This window comes from Saccostrea cucullata, unplaced genomic scaffold (assembly GCF_032062105.1).
Source record: "Saccostrea cucullata isolate Sc308-1 unplaced genomic scaffold, CSIRO_AGI_Scuc_v1 ctg389, whole genome shotgun sequence".
In the NCBI taxonomy this organism is placed as follows: Eukaryota; Metazoa; Mollusca; class Bivalvia; order Ostreida; family Ostreidae; genus Saccostrea; species Saccostrea cuccullata.
Window position 1 is genome coordinate 40,018 of NW_026923763.1, and position 15,797 is coordinate 55,814.

Genomic DNA, 15,797 nt, shown 5'->3' on the forward strand with positions numbered 1-15,797 from the left:
ATAAAATAACGTGACAAATGAAATGTCAAATGATCAAAAATGTTACAAATAATAACTACCAAAATTCCAATCTCTATTTATAAACTACTTTGTACTTTATTTCCCCTTATAAATATATTAGTCGAAACGCGAATGTAAACGCCGCCAATTTGAAGGAATATATGTTAAATCATAATTCACAGCCCTGTGATGGTGTCTAAATATGAGTTGAATATTGTTGAAAGAAATGTTTAAAAAATTGAAACTATTACTTCGAGCTTTTAAAAGACATTTTATGCAAATATGCAATATGATAAAAAGATCACAATTACAGCAAAGGTCTAAAAACTTGCAGATATGATAAGCACTCAAAAAAAAAGTACTTTGATAATGATCAATATTTTCTTGAAATAAATCAGAGCGATATAGTTGACTCTCAAACAGATTTAAATATTGTTACTCGGTCAACATGAATGTGAAAAACTGCTTCTAAAGTACAACATTGATACATGTACATGTTTGATGGTTCACTATAGCTTCATTGGAAAAAAGCGTTCTTTTTCAATATTAAAGAGAAACGCGGAAGTTCGTGGAGTTACATGTAGTGAGTTTCAAAACATCATAGAGAACATTTATGAATGTGTAATACCATAGATGGCTGTTTTATTTTTGTATTTTCATCTAATGGGTATTGTTGGTGAAATTTATGGAGAAAATTGTTCTTTGACAAAGTAACATTTATAATATATTCTTTTACCTATTCTCCAAATATTTTTTTAGATAAGTTTCAAGTCAATTTCTATTATTTTTTTAATTGATTTTTTTTTTATTTTAGTAATTAATGGATAATTGAGTATTTTTGTATAAAGGGGGATGTTACATATTCCATGCTGTGATGGGGAATACTTTGATAACACATCTCAGACCTGTAAAGGTATGCCTTTTTTTTTTAAATTTTATGGCTGTAAAACACGTTGATATGTTTGAGAAAAGTTGAAATGTTTTGTGAACGTCTAAAATAGGAGCCTATTGTTCTCAAAAGTAGTAGGAATTCTACATAAAACTGTGTGAATTTCATGAAAATAAAAAAAAAAAACAAGAATGATTGACAAATAACTGTATATATAATTTGTACATGGTAAGCATTTCTTGTAGGAATTTAACATAAAACTATTATTATGAAATTAAAAAAAAGGAAATTATTTAAGAAATGACTCTAATTTCTGGCCAAATTATTCGATGATAACCTAGTTTGGGCCAGTTTACGCATTTTTATAATCCGCTTCGCGTATTATAAAGCGTAAACTGACCCAAACAAGGTTATCATCGAATAATTTGGCCAAGAATTAGAGTCATTCCTTATAATTTAATTTTAAAATGATTAAACAATTGTGGATGTAAAATTGTGTTACTTTTTATGAGTTCAAATTTGCCGCTCAATAATACATCCCTAGTAACGGAAGTGATACGAAACAAGGGGAGGTAATAACTGATATACAGATCTAGCAGCCATGATGTTTGTTTACACGAGGTAAGATCGAGCTACTGTTTGAAAATAAAGGTACAATTATTAAATTTGGAATTTCCCATGAATTCCAAGGACTGGAAATGATGGGATTGTATCGATACAGATGATTCAGCTGGTTGTCAAGGGGGTGTGTCCCCATACCAAACCAGGTTATTAAGAAATAATTTGCGATCCTTTTTGGTAATCAACCAATGAGAGACTAGAATACAAACAAAATTAAATTATTGACTCATAATATAAAATACGAGGGGTTATCAAAAAGTTCGTGGACTGTGGCTATAAAGATAGAACTATGTAATCTACGCTTACAAAATTTATATGGAACATAAAACAACAACAACAACAACAAAAGAAATGTTGAACATTTTAGCTTGATATGTTTATTTTTTCCCAAATTATTATAAAATAAAAATGACATTATATGATCACCTGGCGCCGTTGCCGCTTATAGTTTCATGACGTCCGACGACGTCATTATTTTTCAATGTCTGCCTCTTCTACCTCGTACACTTTTTTTGATGAGATTCCCTATAACAGAGTGAGGACTTCAACCCGTCTTTTTTATGACTTTATAATGTCATGAACAGCAACTTTCAATGCATTTCTTATTGCAAATGAATATACATTAGGAGAGATCATCGCTTGATTGTGCCAGCATATTTTGTTTGGAGTTCAATATAGCTAAAACACATGATCAACGTACATGTAATTATTTGACGTGATAAATTTTTCAAACCGGAAATGACTACAAATCCACTTTAACGTTGTTTTCCTTTTCTCTCTGAATCTTGGCATTAAAAAAAGTAATCTGGATGCATTTTTTTTCTCCGTAACCAGTTTAAACATTTCCTAGGTGTATACCAGTTTTTCCAGGGGCAACGTTGGAAAATGAAACCCCTCTCCCTTTGACTTCATTTTCAAGGCAATATTCGTTTGGATACTCCATGTAAAATTTACGATAAAATTTCATAGAATTTCCAGAGTGAGGTAAAGATTCCATATTTTATGTAACATTAGTGTCCCAACAAATACCTAAATTAATGGGATTTTTGGATGTCAGATGTTCATATCAAAATAGTTTGTCGTAGTTACACTCAAGTCTGAACAAGTCGTTTTCTAGGTTGCGCAGCTTGGACATACCATTGCTTACAAAAATTTTAGTAATTTATTTAAACATAACATTAATAATTGTGGTTTATTTTATAGATAGAAAAGATGATGATGAATAATTATTTTTATAATTCATTGATGTACCTAAAGTGGTTTTAATTTTATGTAGCTGCAGATCTGTAGCTCTCCGAAAAAAAAAATATATTGATAGACCGGAGAGCTACAGTGCCACCCATTGAAAAAACTGTATATTTATTGTGCACAAAAAAGTGCGCTCGGTTCTTGATTAATTCTTCTAAATTCTAACCTCATTTGCAAAAAGGGAAGATTTCAAAAAATTCCTTTCTCTTCTATCAATTACTCTCGTAGTTGACTTCTGAAAGAAGCATATATTGGACCGAATTATCTTTGAAACCAAAATGGCAGTACGAATCAGCGAAATTTTCGATAATAACAATATCAGGGTCAGGAGGATTATTAACAACTATTTTGAGGAATGTTTAGTTGTGCAAACAGTGAAAGAATATGCTAGGAACATATGTTTATTTATATTTTGAGACTACAGTTTTAAAAACATGGAGAAATAAATCGATAACTGAGCGCACTTTTTTGATAGCCCCTCGTACTTGTATAAGATAAAGATGGATACGGTTTCTTTATACTATATGTATGTACTTTTATGGAACAGAGTGTGAGGCAGGTTTTCGCGGAATTAATTGCAATGAAACATGTCCATCAGGAACCTTTGGCAGAGGCTGTCAGAGTGACTGTAATTGCTCCAAAAACACATGCAATTTCGTGAATGGAGCCTGTCAAGGTAAAATTAAATGGTATGGTACTGAAAGGTATTGGCAATAAAAAAAAATGGTACCGTCGCCAATTTTTAATTTAAAATGTTTTAATTCAAGTCTCTTCTATGATCTCTTTATTCATTTGAATTAATCAGGGTAACAGTCGTAAACCTAATAAGAAAAGGTATGGGGATAACGAACACTGTTTGAACTCCAAAAACTCTTTAAAGAAGACAGATATGTTAAGATGGTATAAAACAGTCCCCTTGAAATTTCAGTTGTGTAGATCAAGTGCTTAGGAAAAGAAAGTATCCTTCCTTTATTTTCATTTCTTTTATTAAAAAACGCGTTTCAATGTACAACAATAAAACTGAGATGAGAATTATATTAAAATAAATGTATTTTAACTTCATAATTCCCAAGACTATATGACATGTTGGAATTTACTGGGTTTTTTTTAAATACAAGTGCAATTTTGTTGTTTCTTTTAATATTGATAGCTGTATTTGAATAATTTATTCAGACTTCATTTTGACAAAAACACAGAAGTTTTATAACGAATAAAGGGAATAAGGATAATTATACATAGAGAAATGATTAAAAAAGCAATTTTGGCAGTGATACTCAGTATTTTTTGCCAATACATAAAAGTAATATTTCAATAGGGTAATATCCAAGTTCAAGTTCCTTCAACGTTCCAAGACGGGGACCTTGCATGTAAAGCGATAGAAGTGTAAAAAGAAATAAAATTGTTTTACCAGCTTGAAGTTAATAGATGAAGTTTTTCGGACATACTTTTTATTGCCTACTTTTACGAGCAATGTTGAAGTGAGAATAACTCTTCTTCCTAACAATGTCTTCAACAAATCCTCAAAATATTGTTTGAGTTATTGTTTTGAGTTTTATTCCTTTCTAGCAATAATTGATTCGGGGCAATAACCCACGTTAATTCCAAAATTATCAAGTTATTCAACGTTCCAAGGCGGGAATACTAGCATTGTGAAAAGTGACATAATATTGTTTGTTTTTTTTTTTACCAATAAAGAGGTTATAGATGACGTTTTGCAGGTTAATTTTATACCAGTATTGCCTTCCTGTACGATCATCGTTATAGTGAGAATAACTTTTTCTTCCAAACAATGAGAAAAAAGACCTGAAAATGTCAATGATTTGGGTTTTATCCCTTTCCATCTTCCAGCAATAGTTATTATAATGCAATAACCTACGTTTATATCATAATTACGGTAGGAATGCAGGAAAGAGAGCTGGAAAGAATTTATTTATGATCGAATTATTTAATTCACTCTTGTTAAATGTTTACGCTTAAAAAATAGTTTAATATCAAATAACCTCAATGTAATTAATGACTTATTATATATCAGTCAACAGGTCTTTGTTATTGTTATTTCTAATTTTATTTGACTTTGGAATATTCTATCCAGTTGATCAGTTAAATTAGTCACACTCTGTTTGACAAAGGGAATACTTGCGCGCCCTATGCACCTGATCCTACCTCTCCAGCATTCATGGTGTTCTCTTTTAAGCTCTGTATGGACACGCTTTAGTTGTTATTAAGAGAAGAATTATTTTCGCACAATAGGAGAATGTGGTTAGAGGTATATCAAGGATGGAAGATACTAAATCTTAAGACGCAGCCCAAAATGTCTACTCATTTGTCCAATTTTCAAGCGGGACATTATATCTTTATATATTAATTTATCTTACCAACCCATTTTCCACCAAGATTTTCATGAAGTTAAAAAATTCAAACAATGCATTTTTATCAATGTAACGCTTACATGTATGTGGTAAAATTTGTATCCAATCGTTTATGATACCTTTGTTTTATTTTTTTTTTAAGTTTTTACCTCGAACAAAACTGACAGTGAATTGACAGAGATGAATGGCACATTTGTTAGATTGATCGTAATTGGGACAGGATCCTTCTTCATTGGGATTTTTCCTTGTGATTATTGCTCTCCAACTTATCCTTACTTTTAAAGGAAGTTCTCAAACCCAGGCAGATGTTCAGGTCATGACAGTTTATGAACGAATTGACGACAACTGTATCACGGAACAGTGAAAGAAGTGACAAATATAAAAGGATTTATGATAAATATTTAAAACTTGAAACAGTTTTATGAGTGTTGCTTTCGAATTTTTACATGCATGTTATTTAGAATTTACATGTTAACATACGGCTGTTATCAATTATATCTCACGTTTGATACAGTTAAAAAATGTATCTATTCTTCAAATCTTAATAAAACTAAATTAAGAACTGTTTATGATTTTTTTTGTAAGATACTTTTAAGATGTATTTAAAAACTGATTACTTTTTACATGTAAAAAATAATTCAACGCATTGTATATGCCTAGACATACATGTGTTTTTTTTTCTGTGATTGAGATATTGTTGAGCACTGAACCTAAGGCTACAGACAGTCAAGTCTTCGATAAAATGTTATTATATGATTGGAAATGGTGTTCTAGAATATTTTTCACGAATATTTTTATGATATTGCTATTTGTAAGTCCTTTATCATATTTTCTTGTAAACATTAACATTTTTAATCCAATATTTTCATCGTGCATATATTAAACATATCGGAAAACTGTATTCCTTTCTCGTCCAAATATTGAGAGTATTTGTGAACTATCACAGTATGTAAATTCAGTATCACAAGTGCCAACTTTAAATATAATAAGTTCATAGCACTCTCTAAAGGTGATTTGAAATCTTAAGTTAAAAATATAATCTCTACAAAAATATGTACCAAATTAAAAAAAAAAATTGTATAATGGGCATGCAACATACGCTAATGCAGAACCAACTAGATCTAGATGGATACATGTATATGAAAAGCACTAATGAAAAATACTAATTGAATTTTAAAATAACCATGATGATTTCAATATTTCTATCCATAACATCCTCTATTTGTCAAGAAACATACACTTATCACCTGCTTGTGGATATGTTTCCGTATACGATACGCTTCTTTCGATAAGGAAGAGCATATCTGAAGTTCAGTCACACTAAAAAACTAAAACAGACTTGTGACTAAAAGGTGGATTGGAGCGTATCAAATATTCTATTTATGATACGATTATTTATGGAATAAAATTCTTAAATGAAAATAAAAAAAAAACCGGGTCTGAATTCTGTGATATTCCTTTTCGGCGTTTCATATCATTTGCATAAAAGCACAACCCTTTACACAAGGAAATATTACTATCGTGTGCACCAGGAAAACAATTGAAAAAAATATTTGGGTTAAGTAATTACAATCAGATAAGTTTTTCGGGAACTTTCTTTCGAAAACAATTTTTTCCCAAAATTTCAAAGTCTTTAATTAAATCTCCTACTGCTGATTTGTGGAAAGTGCCAATTCATTTACTAGTACTTTCTATATTATCTTACAGTGCAATCAATTTTTCACCTAATAAAGAGAAATGAAATACTATGAGTAGTATCCTGTGCCTTAGTAAAGATAGTATAAAACACAATACAATATAAATCATATGATGAATGCAAATATTTTTTTCTTTAAATATTAGATAAATGTAAGTAAAATCAATCGGTTTCATCAACTGAATGGATGCTTTTATCTAAAATACGTTCTATCTCGAATTCTGTTTTTATGGAAATGTCAAAGTATACACTGGAAAGGTTTAAAACCAGTTATTGAGCAGTGAATTATCTTTTAACCGTTCAACTCCTTCCCTTTTCGACCCATCTTGTTTCAACTGATTCAGATTTGATTACACAGTAGACGACAATAAAATAACGTGACAAATGAAATGTCAAATGATCAAAAATGTTACAAATAATAACTACCGAAATTCCAATTTCTATTTATAAACTACATTGTACTTTATTTTCCCTATAAATATATAGATCGAATTGCGAATGTAAACGCCGCCATTTTTGTAGGAATATATGTTAAATCATAATGCATTTAAATTCACAGCCCTGTGAGGGTGTCTAAATTTGAGTTGAATATTGTTGAAAGAGATGTTTAAAAAATTAAAACTATTAATTCGAGCTTTTAAAAAGAAATTTTAAGCAAAGATGCAATATGATAAAAAGATCACAATTGCAACAAAGGTCTAAAAACTTGCAGATATGATTAGCACTCAAAAGAAAGTACTTTGATAATGATCAATATTTTCTTGAAATAATTCAAAAAGATATATTTTACTCTAAAACAGATTTAAATATTGTTACTCTGTCAACATGAATATAAAAAACTGCTTCTAAAGTACAACATTTATACATGTACATGTTTGATGGTTCTGTATAACTTCATTGGAAAAGGTGTTCTTTTTCAACATGAAAGTTAGTGCGTGTCATATCAATTTTGCAAAACGAAACTTCGTGGAGTTACATGAAATGAGAATCAAAATATCATAGAGAACATTTATGAATGCATAATATCTTAGATGGCTGTTTTATTTTTTCATCTTATGGGGATAGTTGGTGAAAGTTATGGAGAAAACTGTTCTTTGATATTTTTTTGTTATTTTTTGCATTTTAGTAATTATTGGATAACTGAGTATTTTTGTATAAAGGCGGATGTTAAAGATTCCATGCTGTAATGGGGAATACTTTGATAATACAACTCAGACCTGTAAAGGTATGTCTAATTCTATGAAGTGTTATTTTAAGTTATGGTTTAAGCAATGTTGAAATATTTTTTGAACGTCTAAAATATGAGCAGGTTGTTCTCAAATGTCGTAGGACTTTAACATAAAACTGTTTGAACTTCATGAAAAAAAATAATAAAATGATTGAATAATAATTTGAAATATTTGTATATGGTAAGCGTTCCTTGTAGGAATTTAACATAATACTTATTCTAATGAAATTTAAAAGAGGAATTTTTTTACTAATAATATAAAAATACTTGTACATGATAAAGATTGATACGGTTTCCTTATACTATGTACAACTCTGGAATAGAGTGTGAGGCAGGTTTTCGCGGAATCAACTGCAATGAAACATGTCCACTAGGAACCTTTGGCATAGGCTGTCAGAATGACTGTAATTGCTCCAAAAACATATGCAATGCTGTGAATGGATCCTGTCAAGGTTTAATTAACATGCTGAAAGGTATTGGCAAAAAAAAAAAAATCAAACATTATGGTACCGACGCCAATTTTAAATTTAAAATATTTTAACTCATGTCTCTTTGATTGTTTCTCTTTTCATGTATGAATCAACCAGTAAAACAGTTTTAAACTTAACTAACTGAAAAGTATGCAAATATCAAGCAGTTTTTGATCTCTAAAAACTCTTTAAAGATTACAGATCTGTTTAGTTGATATAAACACAGACCCCTGAAAACTGTAGATGTGGGATGAGGTATTAAGGCAGGGAATTCCTTTATAGAAAACCGACTTTCAACGTACAAAGACTCAAACTTAGATGACAACCTTATGAATGTATTTTTTTTCTTTTACGCATGTAGTCTTGTAAAGCATTCCCTAACTAATGACATTCTGAAATAAAACTTTTTTTTTACTTTCTATAACAAATGCAAAGTTGGTTTGCTCTTTAAAATTGATATCTGCTTTAAAGAAAAAAAAGTAAATTGTATTTGACAAGAACACAGAAGTTTAAGAACAACATTAATGACGTGAAATAGTTATACATTGAGTAAAATGACGAATAATATTTCTAGCAGTAAAATTTTGTATTTTATACAATATTCAAAAATGATAATAAGAGGTAATTTTCAAGTTCAAGTAATACAACGTTCAAAGGCGGTGGATATGAGCAGTGTGAAAAGTAACAAAATTGTTTATTACCATCCTGAAGATAATATTGTGGTTTCATCAATTTTCATTGGCATCAATTTTCGTGGATTTTGTGAAACAGACATTTTCGAGGATACGTAATTTCGTGGACAAAAGCATTGCCTATACAAATGAACATCATATTTATTCATTCAATGAACATTTGAATTTGTGGATCTGCTGAACAAAGAAATCCTTGAAAATAAGTGCTCAATGAATATTGATAAAACCAAAGAAGATGAGGTTTTGCGAATTATCTTCTTATTTGTTACCTATCCGAACATAGTTAAAGTTAGAATAACTATGTCTTCCTAACAATGACTAAAGCGTCTTCAAAGTACTGTTTGAGTCAATATTTAAATTTTATTCCTTCGACCTCTTAACAATACATGTAGTTGCTTTGGTGCCATCACCTACGTTAATATCAAAATTAGGGTTATGTTTTTAGAAAAGTTAGCCAGGAAAAATCAACTTTTATTTGTTGGGAATGGAATTAATTTGCACTTGTGAAAAGAATGTTTGAGATTATAAAGAATTGATTCGTACCGAGCATTTTCTATATAATCAGTGTCTAGTTATAAATCAATCGTAAGGTCTTTGACTTTGGAGTATTCCGTCTTCTTTATCAGTTACGTTGGGCCCACAGTGTGTGTGACAACAGGTATGCTTTCACATCCAATGAACCTAATCCTAACTCTCCAGAATTTCCCTGTGTCCTTGTTAAAGCTCTGTTTACAGACATGTATTTGTTGTTATTAAGAGAGTAATTACTTTCTCATAATATGAAGATGAAATCAGATATATGTCAATACGGGTAAATAAAAAAATTTTAACTCACAGCCTTAAAATGCTTACTTATTTGTTAAATGGATCGTAATTGGGACGGGATCTTCGATCATTGTTCATTGTAATATTCCTGGTGATGATTCCTCTCCAGCTTGTTTTCAGTTTCAAAGGAAGGTCTCAATCCCAGACAGATGTTAAAGTCACTACACTTTATGAACAAATTGACCACAACTTTCTTACGGAACAGTGAAAGAAGTGCTGAATATAAAAGGATTTATCATGAAAATATTTCGAATTTGAAACAGTTTTATGTGTGTTTCTATGGAATTTGTACACGTATATTATTTTGGATTTTTATCTTACATTGTATTATACAGCTGTAGAAAGTTATTATAAATTATTATATATAACTTTTTATACAGTTATAAAATGTAATTATTTTTTTTTTTATTCTTAATTAAACTATATAAGGAACTGTTTATTAAGTTTTTTAAACCTACTCTTAAGTTTCATTTAGAAATGGATACCCTTTAACATAAAAGAAATAGTTCAACGCATTGCATATGTCTACATATATATTGTGGATTTTTTTTCTTTGATTGAGATATTGGTGTGTACAAAACATAAGACAACGTATAGTCTATGTCTGATGAAATGTAATTATATGATTCGAAATTGTGTTCTTAAATATTTTTAAACGAATTTTTATATGATACTGCTATTTGTAAGTCCTTTACCATATTTTCTTGTAAACATTAATATTATTAACCTTGTATATGATACATGTATTTAAACATATCGGACGACTGTATTGTTATCTCATCTAAATATTGAGAGTACTGGAGAACTATCACAGTACATAAATTCAGTATAACCAGTACAGTGAGCCAACTTTAAATACAATAAGTTCATAGCACTCTCTAAAGCTGATTTTAAATATTGTTAAGGTAAATATATAATCTCTAGAAAAATATTTTCCAAAATAAAAAGAAAATCAACAAATGGATAATGGACAGCATTCAATAATGCGGAATTAATTAGATATAGATGGATATATGAAACGTACTGATGAATGACAACAATTGAGCTTTAAGATAAACATGATGACTTCAACATTTCTATCGCAACCATCCTCTATGTTTCAAGCAACATACACTTATCATCTGCGTTTGGTGATGTTTCCCAGCTGATTCGATACGAAAGAGCATATCTGAAGTTCAATCACACTAATTAACTGAAGCAGGCTTGTGACAAGAAGGTTAATTGGAATGTTTCATATATTTTCTGTTAAACACATATCAGACTCATGGACTTATCAAATAGAATTATTAATTTAAAATGAAAAAAAAAATCAGGTCTGGATTCTGTGTGATTTTCCTTTTCAGTGTTTTAAATCAATTCCATAAAAAAATGTCTTCATGCATCACAAGTAACCTATCACAAGGTAATATTACTAAATTGTACAACAGAAAAGCAATGTAACAAAATATATTGTTTTAATAATTAAAATCAGAAACATTAAATCAGATACATTTTCTAGGAACTTCCTTCTGAAAACAAGTGATTCCCGCAAACATAAAAGTCTATCATATGCATCTAACTTTCCGACTGAACATCTGTGATAAGTGTCTATCTAGTTATAAGTACTTTCTACGTTATGTTAGAGTACAGTCAAACTTTTGTCTTTTTTAGGGAAATAACATATCCTATGCTTTAGTTTTAATAACACAAAACACAATACAGTATAAATCATATAAAACGGGGATATATGCAAATAATATAGATCTGTTTCATCAATTGCTTAAAAACTTGCATCTAAAAATACGGAAATGGAGATAACAAAGAAGTATTTAGTCTTAAAGACCATAAAACAATACAAAACAGGAGCAGAGCAAATACGAATCTTCAAAACATCAGAGGTGGGATCATCTGCCATGGATCAGTGAGCATCCCCTGTTGACCGGTCACACCCGCTGTGTGCTCCTTTTCAATATCGGGAAATAACGAAAAAAAATCCGTTGTCAATTCAATGCATAAATAATGGGCTAACAATTAGTATGAAAAACGTCGTACATTGTATCGATCATAGAACTTACGAAAAGATGACTTTAAACGAGACTGCTGATATTCTTGTTTCATCAACTTGCATATCAATAATTTACCTCATTTTAGAAATTGTTAATACGTATAGCATGCTCTTGCGTATCGAATCAAATGAGATAGATACACTCCGCATGCAGGTGATAAAAGTATATTGCTGCATAATTAAGGAAATGTGACGATAGAAGAGTTAAAGTCATCAAGTTTATCATTACATAGCTTGGATGTTAGATTACCGGTAACGTCTTTTTCAAGTAAAATATCCAAGTATGAAACAGATTTGTAAGACTCAGTGGTACCTTTTTATCTCAACCTCACCAGGATATATCGTATCGCAGTAGGAATAACTAGAGGTACTGTGAGCGATGAGCTCACTAAATGATACCCCCCGCCTCCCATATGGTTATAACTGGTGAAAAAGTCCATGTTTTCCTGTGGCCGGGAAACCCAAAATATGTGTCGGATCAAAAAGTAAAATAGGAGGTGCACAATGGCAACATGTAATAAAGATTCTGTGAAAGTTTCATCAAATTTCATTCAGTGGTATGAGAGGAGTTGCGGATAAGAGATGGGTACCCCAAAGCGTAACAGACGGACGGACAGACGGACGGACGGACGGACGTACAGACGGACAGACGGACGGACGGACGGAAATACCGATTACTATATACCCCCACTTTTCAAGCGGGGGGTATAAAAATTACCATTGTTAATTTACAATACGTCGTGGATATATCTAAATGTCGAGTTGAAGGCCACCACAAGTGCTTTCTTCTTTTCACGCATAAGATTTTGCACAAATTCTGCTTCATATGACACAAAAATAGGTCTGCTAATACAGGAGTGCAATTGGTACCAATGGATTGTTGAAAGACCTGGTCTCCAAAATACACACAGATATTGTCAATCACAAACTCAAGCATATTCTTGATGTCAACTTCAAAGTATTTGTGTGTGCAATAAGAATGTATTTCAAGAAAAGAATTCTGCAAATTACCAACGACCAGGTAAGTAAATTTACGAGTGTAGTTTTTATTGAAAAAAACAGCTAACAATGAAATAAAAAAGCCTGGACTTTAATTTATCGTGGGGAATTGTTTTGTATAAAGTTGAAAAGTCGGAAGTTTTTAGGCTGTTGATTTCGGTAAAATCGTTCGAATTTAGCTTTATTCGACACTCAGAGAAGAGAGGAATCTTTCAATCATTTTAAAGTCTGCTATGACACTGATCATCGATTTTAAATTTCAATTGAAAGACCTGCCAGTTTTATCACATATACCGAAAGCAGTTAAAGCAGATTTCTTATCTTTTTCGAAATTAAATATACATGTACGTCTCTCGCGTTCGGTGATCGAACTCACAGCGATACCCCATTGATTTTGAATCATCGACAAACACTTTGAATTCAGTTACCCTGTCAAAATCATTTATATCTGATTGCTTTCATTTGTATGAATATCTTTATTTTCTGTTTATTTAATATAACAAATGCACATACTAAGTTCAAGTAAATATTCTACGAATTATCTTCATTTCTTTTTAAACCCGCATGTTTTACAGAAGAAATAGCTGCTAAAATAATCCGTCTTTTCCTTAAATTTCAATATGCCAATAAAGGTATTGACGCAGTTAATATAATTAATATTCTTAATCACAAAAGGGTCCAGTCTTGTATTCCACCATATTTCAAGTTAAAGACTACTCCTTGTATTTCCTGCAAATTTACATCGACTATTTCTTCCAAACTTTTCAATTACAAAAAACATTACATGGCCAGGATACCGAGTATTTAAAGCATTATCATCCATCGTGTTCATGTTCTTTCTTGCTCTATAACTATAGTCGTGTTGGACACGTAATTACAGGTGACGTAAATATGGTTGATAATGAGGACCTTAGATCACTAATTTTAAAAGGACCTAAATATTGGGAATCCCGATCCTCCAACAGGAGTCGGAATTTCATATATATGATGGATACTGTTGAAAATTACTCCAGACGATGGGCCAGATATTAAAGAGAAGACTTTGACACCTTGTCAAAGTGGATTTAATGTATCAGATCCATGTTAAAGTCGCGTATTAAATTATTGAGGGCAATATGAAAACATTTTTCCTTTTTTGCTCATTAATCCAGAAGTGAAAATATAAATAAGATAGATTACATGATCAGTACGTACATGTACTGGTCCCTGTCGACAAAGCAGAAAAAACAACATTGACTGTCTTCGTTTGTAAGGCTCATTATACAAATTGTATTGTAGAAGAACTTGGATTTAATTCTACAAGGGGTAATCATACATATACTCATACTTCCCTTTCTAAGGAAGATATTCTTTAAAATTATATGTCAGTTTAAATATTTTTAATATCCCAAAGAGCAAAAAGGAATTTGAACTATACCCTATATATACTGAATTCCGAAACTTCAGAAAAATCCTTGCAAATAACAGATACGTTGTGGGTTCCAGTAAATGTTCAACCAAGCCTCTATTGAAAGTAAAGAAGGAAAAACTTCAAGAGTACTGTGCATGCAACAATATATTCAAGAAGTTGTGTGAATCAGATGTGGATACTCAAAAACTTTTGGACAACTTGAAATCACAAGATTTTACCAAAATCAACAGCTTAAAAACTTACGACATTTCAATTTTATACACAACCATTCTCCACGATAAATTAAAGTCCTGGCTTTTTGATATCATTGACAGCTGCTTTTTCAATAAAAATGGAATTCGTAAATTTACTTACCTAGTCATTGATCATTTGCAAAATTATTTTGTTAAAACACATTCTGATTGCACACATAAGTATTCTGAAGCTGACAACAAAGAAATGCTTGAGTTTCTGATTGACAATGTCTATATGGATTTCGGAGACGAGGTATTCAAATAATCTATTGGAATGCTTGAGTTTCTGATTGACAATGTCTATATGGATTTCGGAGACGAGGTATTCAAATAATCTATTGGAATTCCCATGGGTACCAATTGCGCTCCGTTATTAGCAGACCTATTTTTAAATTCATATGAAGCAGAATTTGTGCAAAATCTAATGCTTGAAAAGAAGAAAACACTTTCTGTGGCCTTCAACTCGACATTTAGATATATCGACGACGTATTGCCAATTAACAATAGTAATTTCCATTCCTATGTCGATACGATAAATCCTGGTGAATTAAAGATAAAAGACACCACAGAGTCTGACACATCTGTTTCAACTTTGAGATTTTACTTGAAAAAGACCTTTATGGTAATCTTACAACCAAGTTATGTCATAAAGGTGATGAATTAAACGTTTCTATCGTCAACTTCCTTTACTTATGCAGCAATATACCTTCATCACCTGCATACGAAGTTTATATATCTTAGCTGATTCAATACGCAAGAGCGTGCTCTACGTATGAACAATTTCTAAAACGAGGTAAATTATTGACAAGCAAGTTGATGAAACAAGAACATCAGCGGTCTGGTTTAAAGTAATCTTTTCGTAAGTTCTATGGTCGATACAATGACCTCTTGTCAGCAAATACAATTTATCATTGAGTCAAATGCTAACTGACTTTTTTTATACCAATTGTTAGTCCATTATTTACACACTGAATTGACGACGGATTTTTCCGTTTTTTTCGATCATGACAAGGAGTACACACGGCGGGTGTGACCGGTCAGCAGGTGATGCTCACACCTCCATGGCACCTGA

At 31.1% G+C, this 15,797-nt stretch overlaps 1 protein-coding gene across 1 annotated transcript; it reads left to right on the forward strand.

Moving 5' to 3' along the window:
• Positions 1–851: 851 nt before the first annotated feature.
• LOC134264861 (scavenger receptor class F member 1-like) lies at positions 852–5,606 on the forward strand. Its single transcript, XM_062747127.1, has 3 exons — positions 852–913; positions 3,306–3,434; positions 5,270–5,606. The coding sequence occupies exons 1-3, from the start codon at positions 853–855 to the stop codon at positions 5,407–5,409; spliced, it is 330 nt and encodes a 109-aa protein (XP_062603111.1). The 5' UTR covers position 852; the 3' UTR covers positions 5,410–5,606.
• The last annotated feature ends 10,191 nt before the right edge of the window (positions 5,607–15,797 follow it).

Excerpts from the sequence above, each read along its gene's own strand:
- LOC134264861 (XM_062747127.1), top strand. The coding sequence starts at position 853 with ATGTTACATATTCCATGCTGTGATGGGGAATACTTTGATAACACATCT. Across the intron at positions 914-3,305 it reads CACATCTCAGACCTGTAAAG|AGTGTGAGGCAGGTTTTCGC; the intron begins GTATGCCTTTTT and ends TTTATGGAACAG. Across the intron at positions 3,435-5,269 it reads CGTGAATGGAGCCTGTCAAG|TTTTTACCTCGAACAAAACT; the intron begins GTAAAATTAAAT and ends TTTTTTTTTAAG.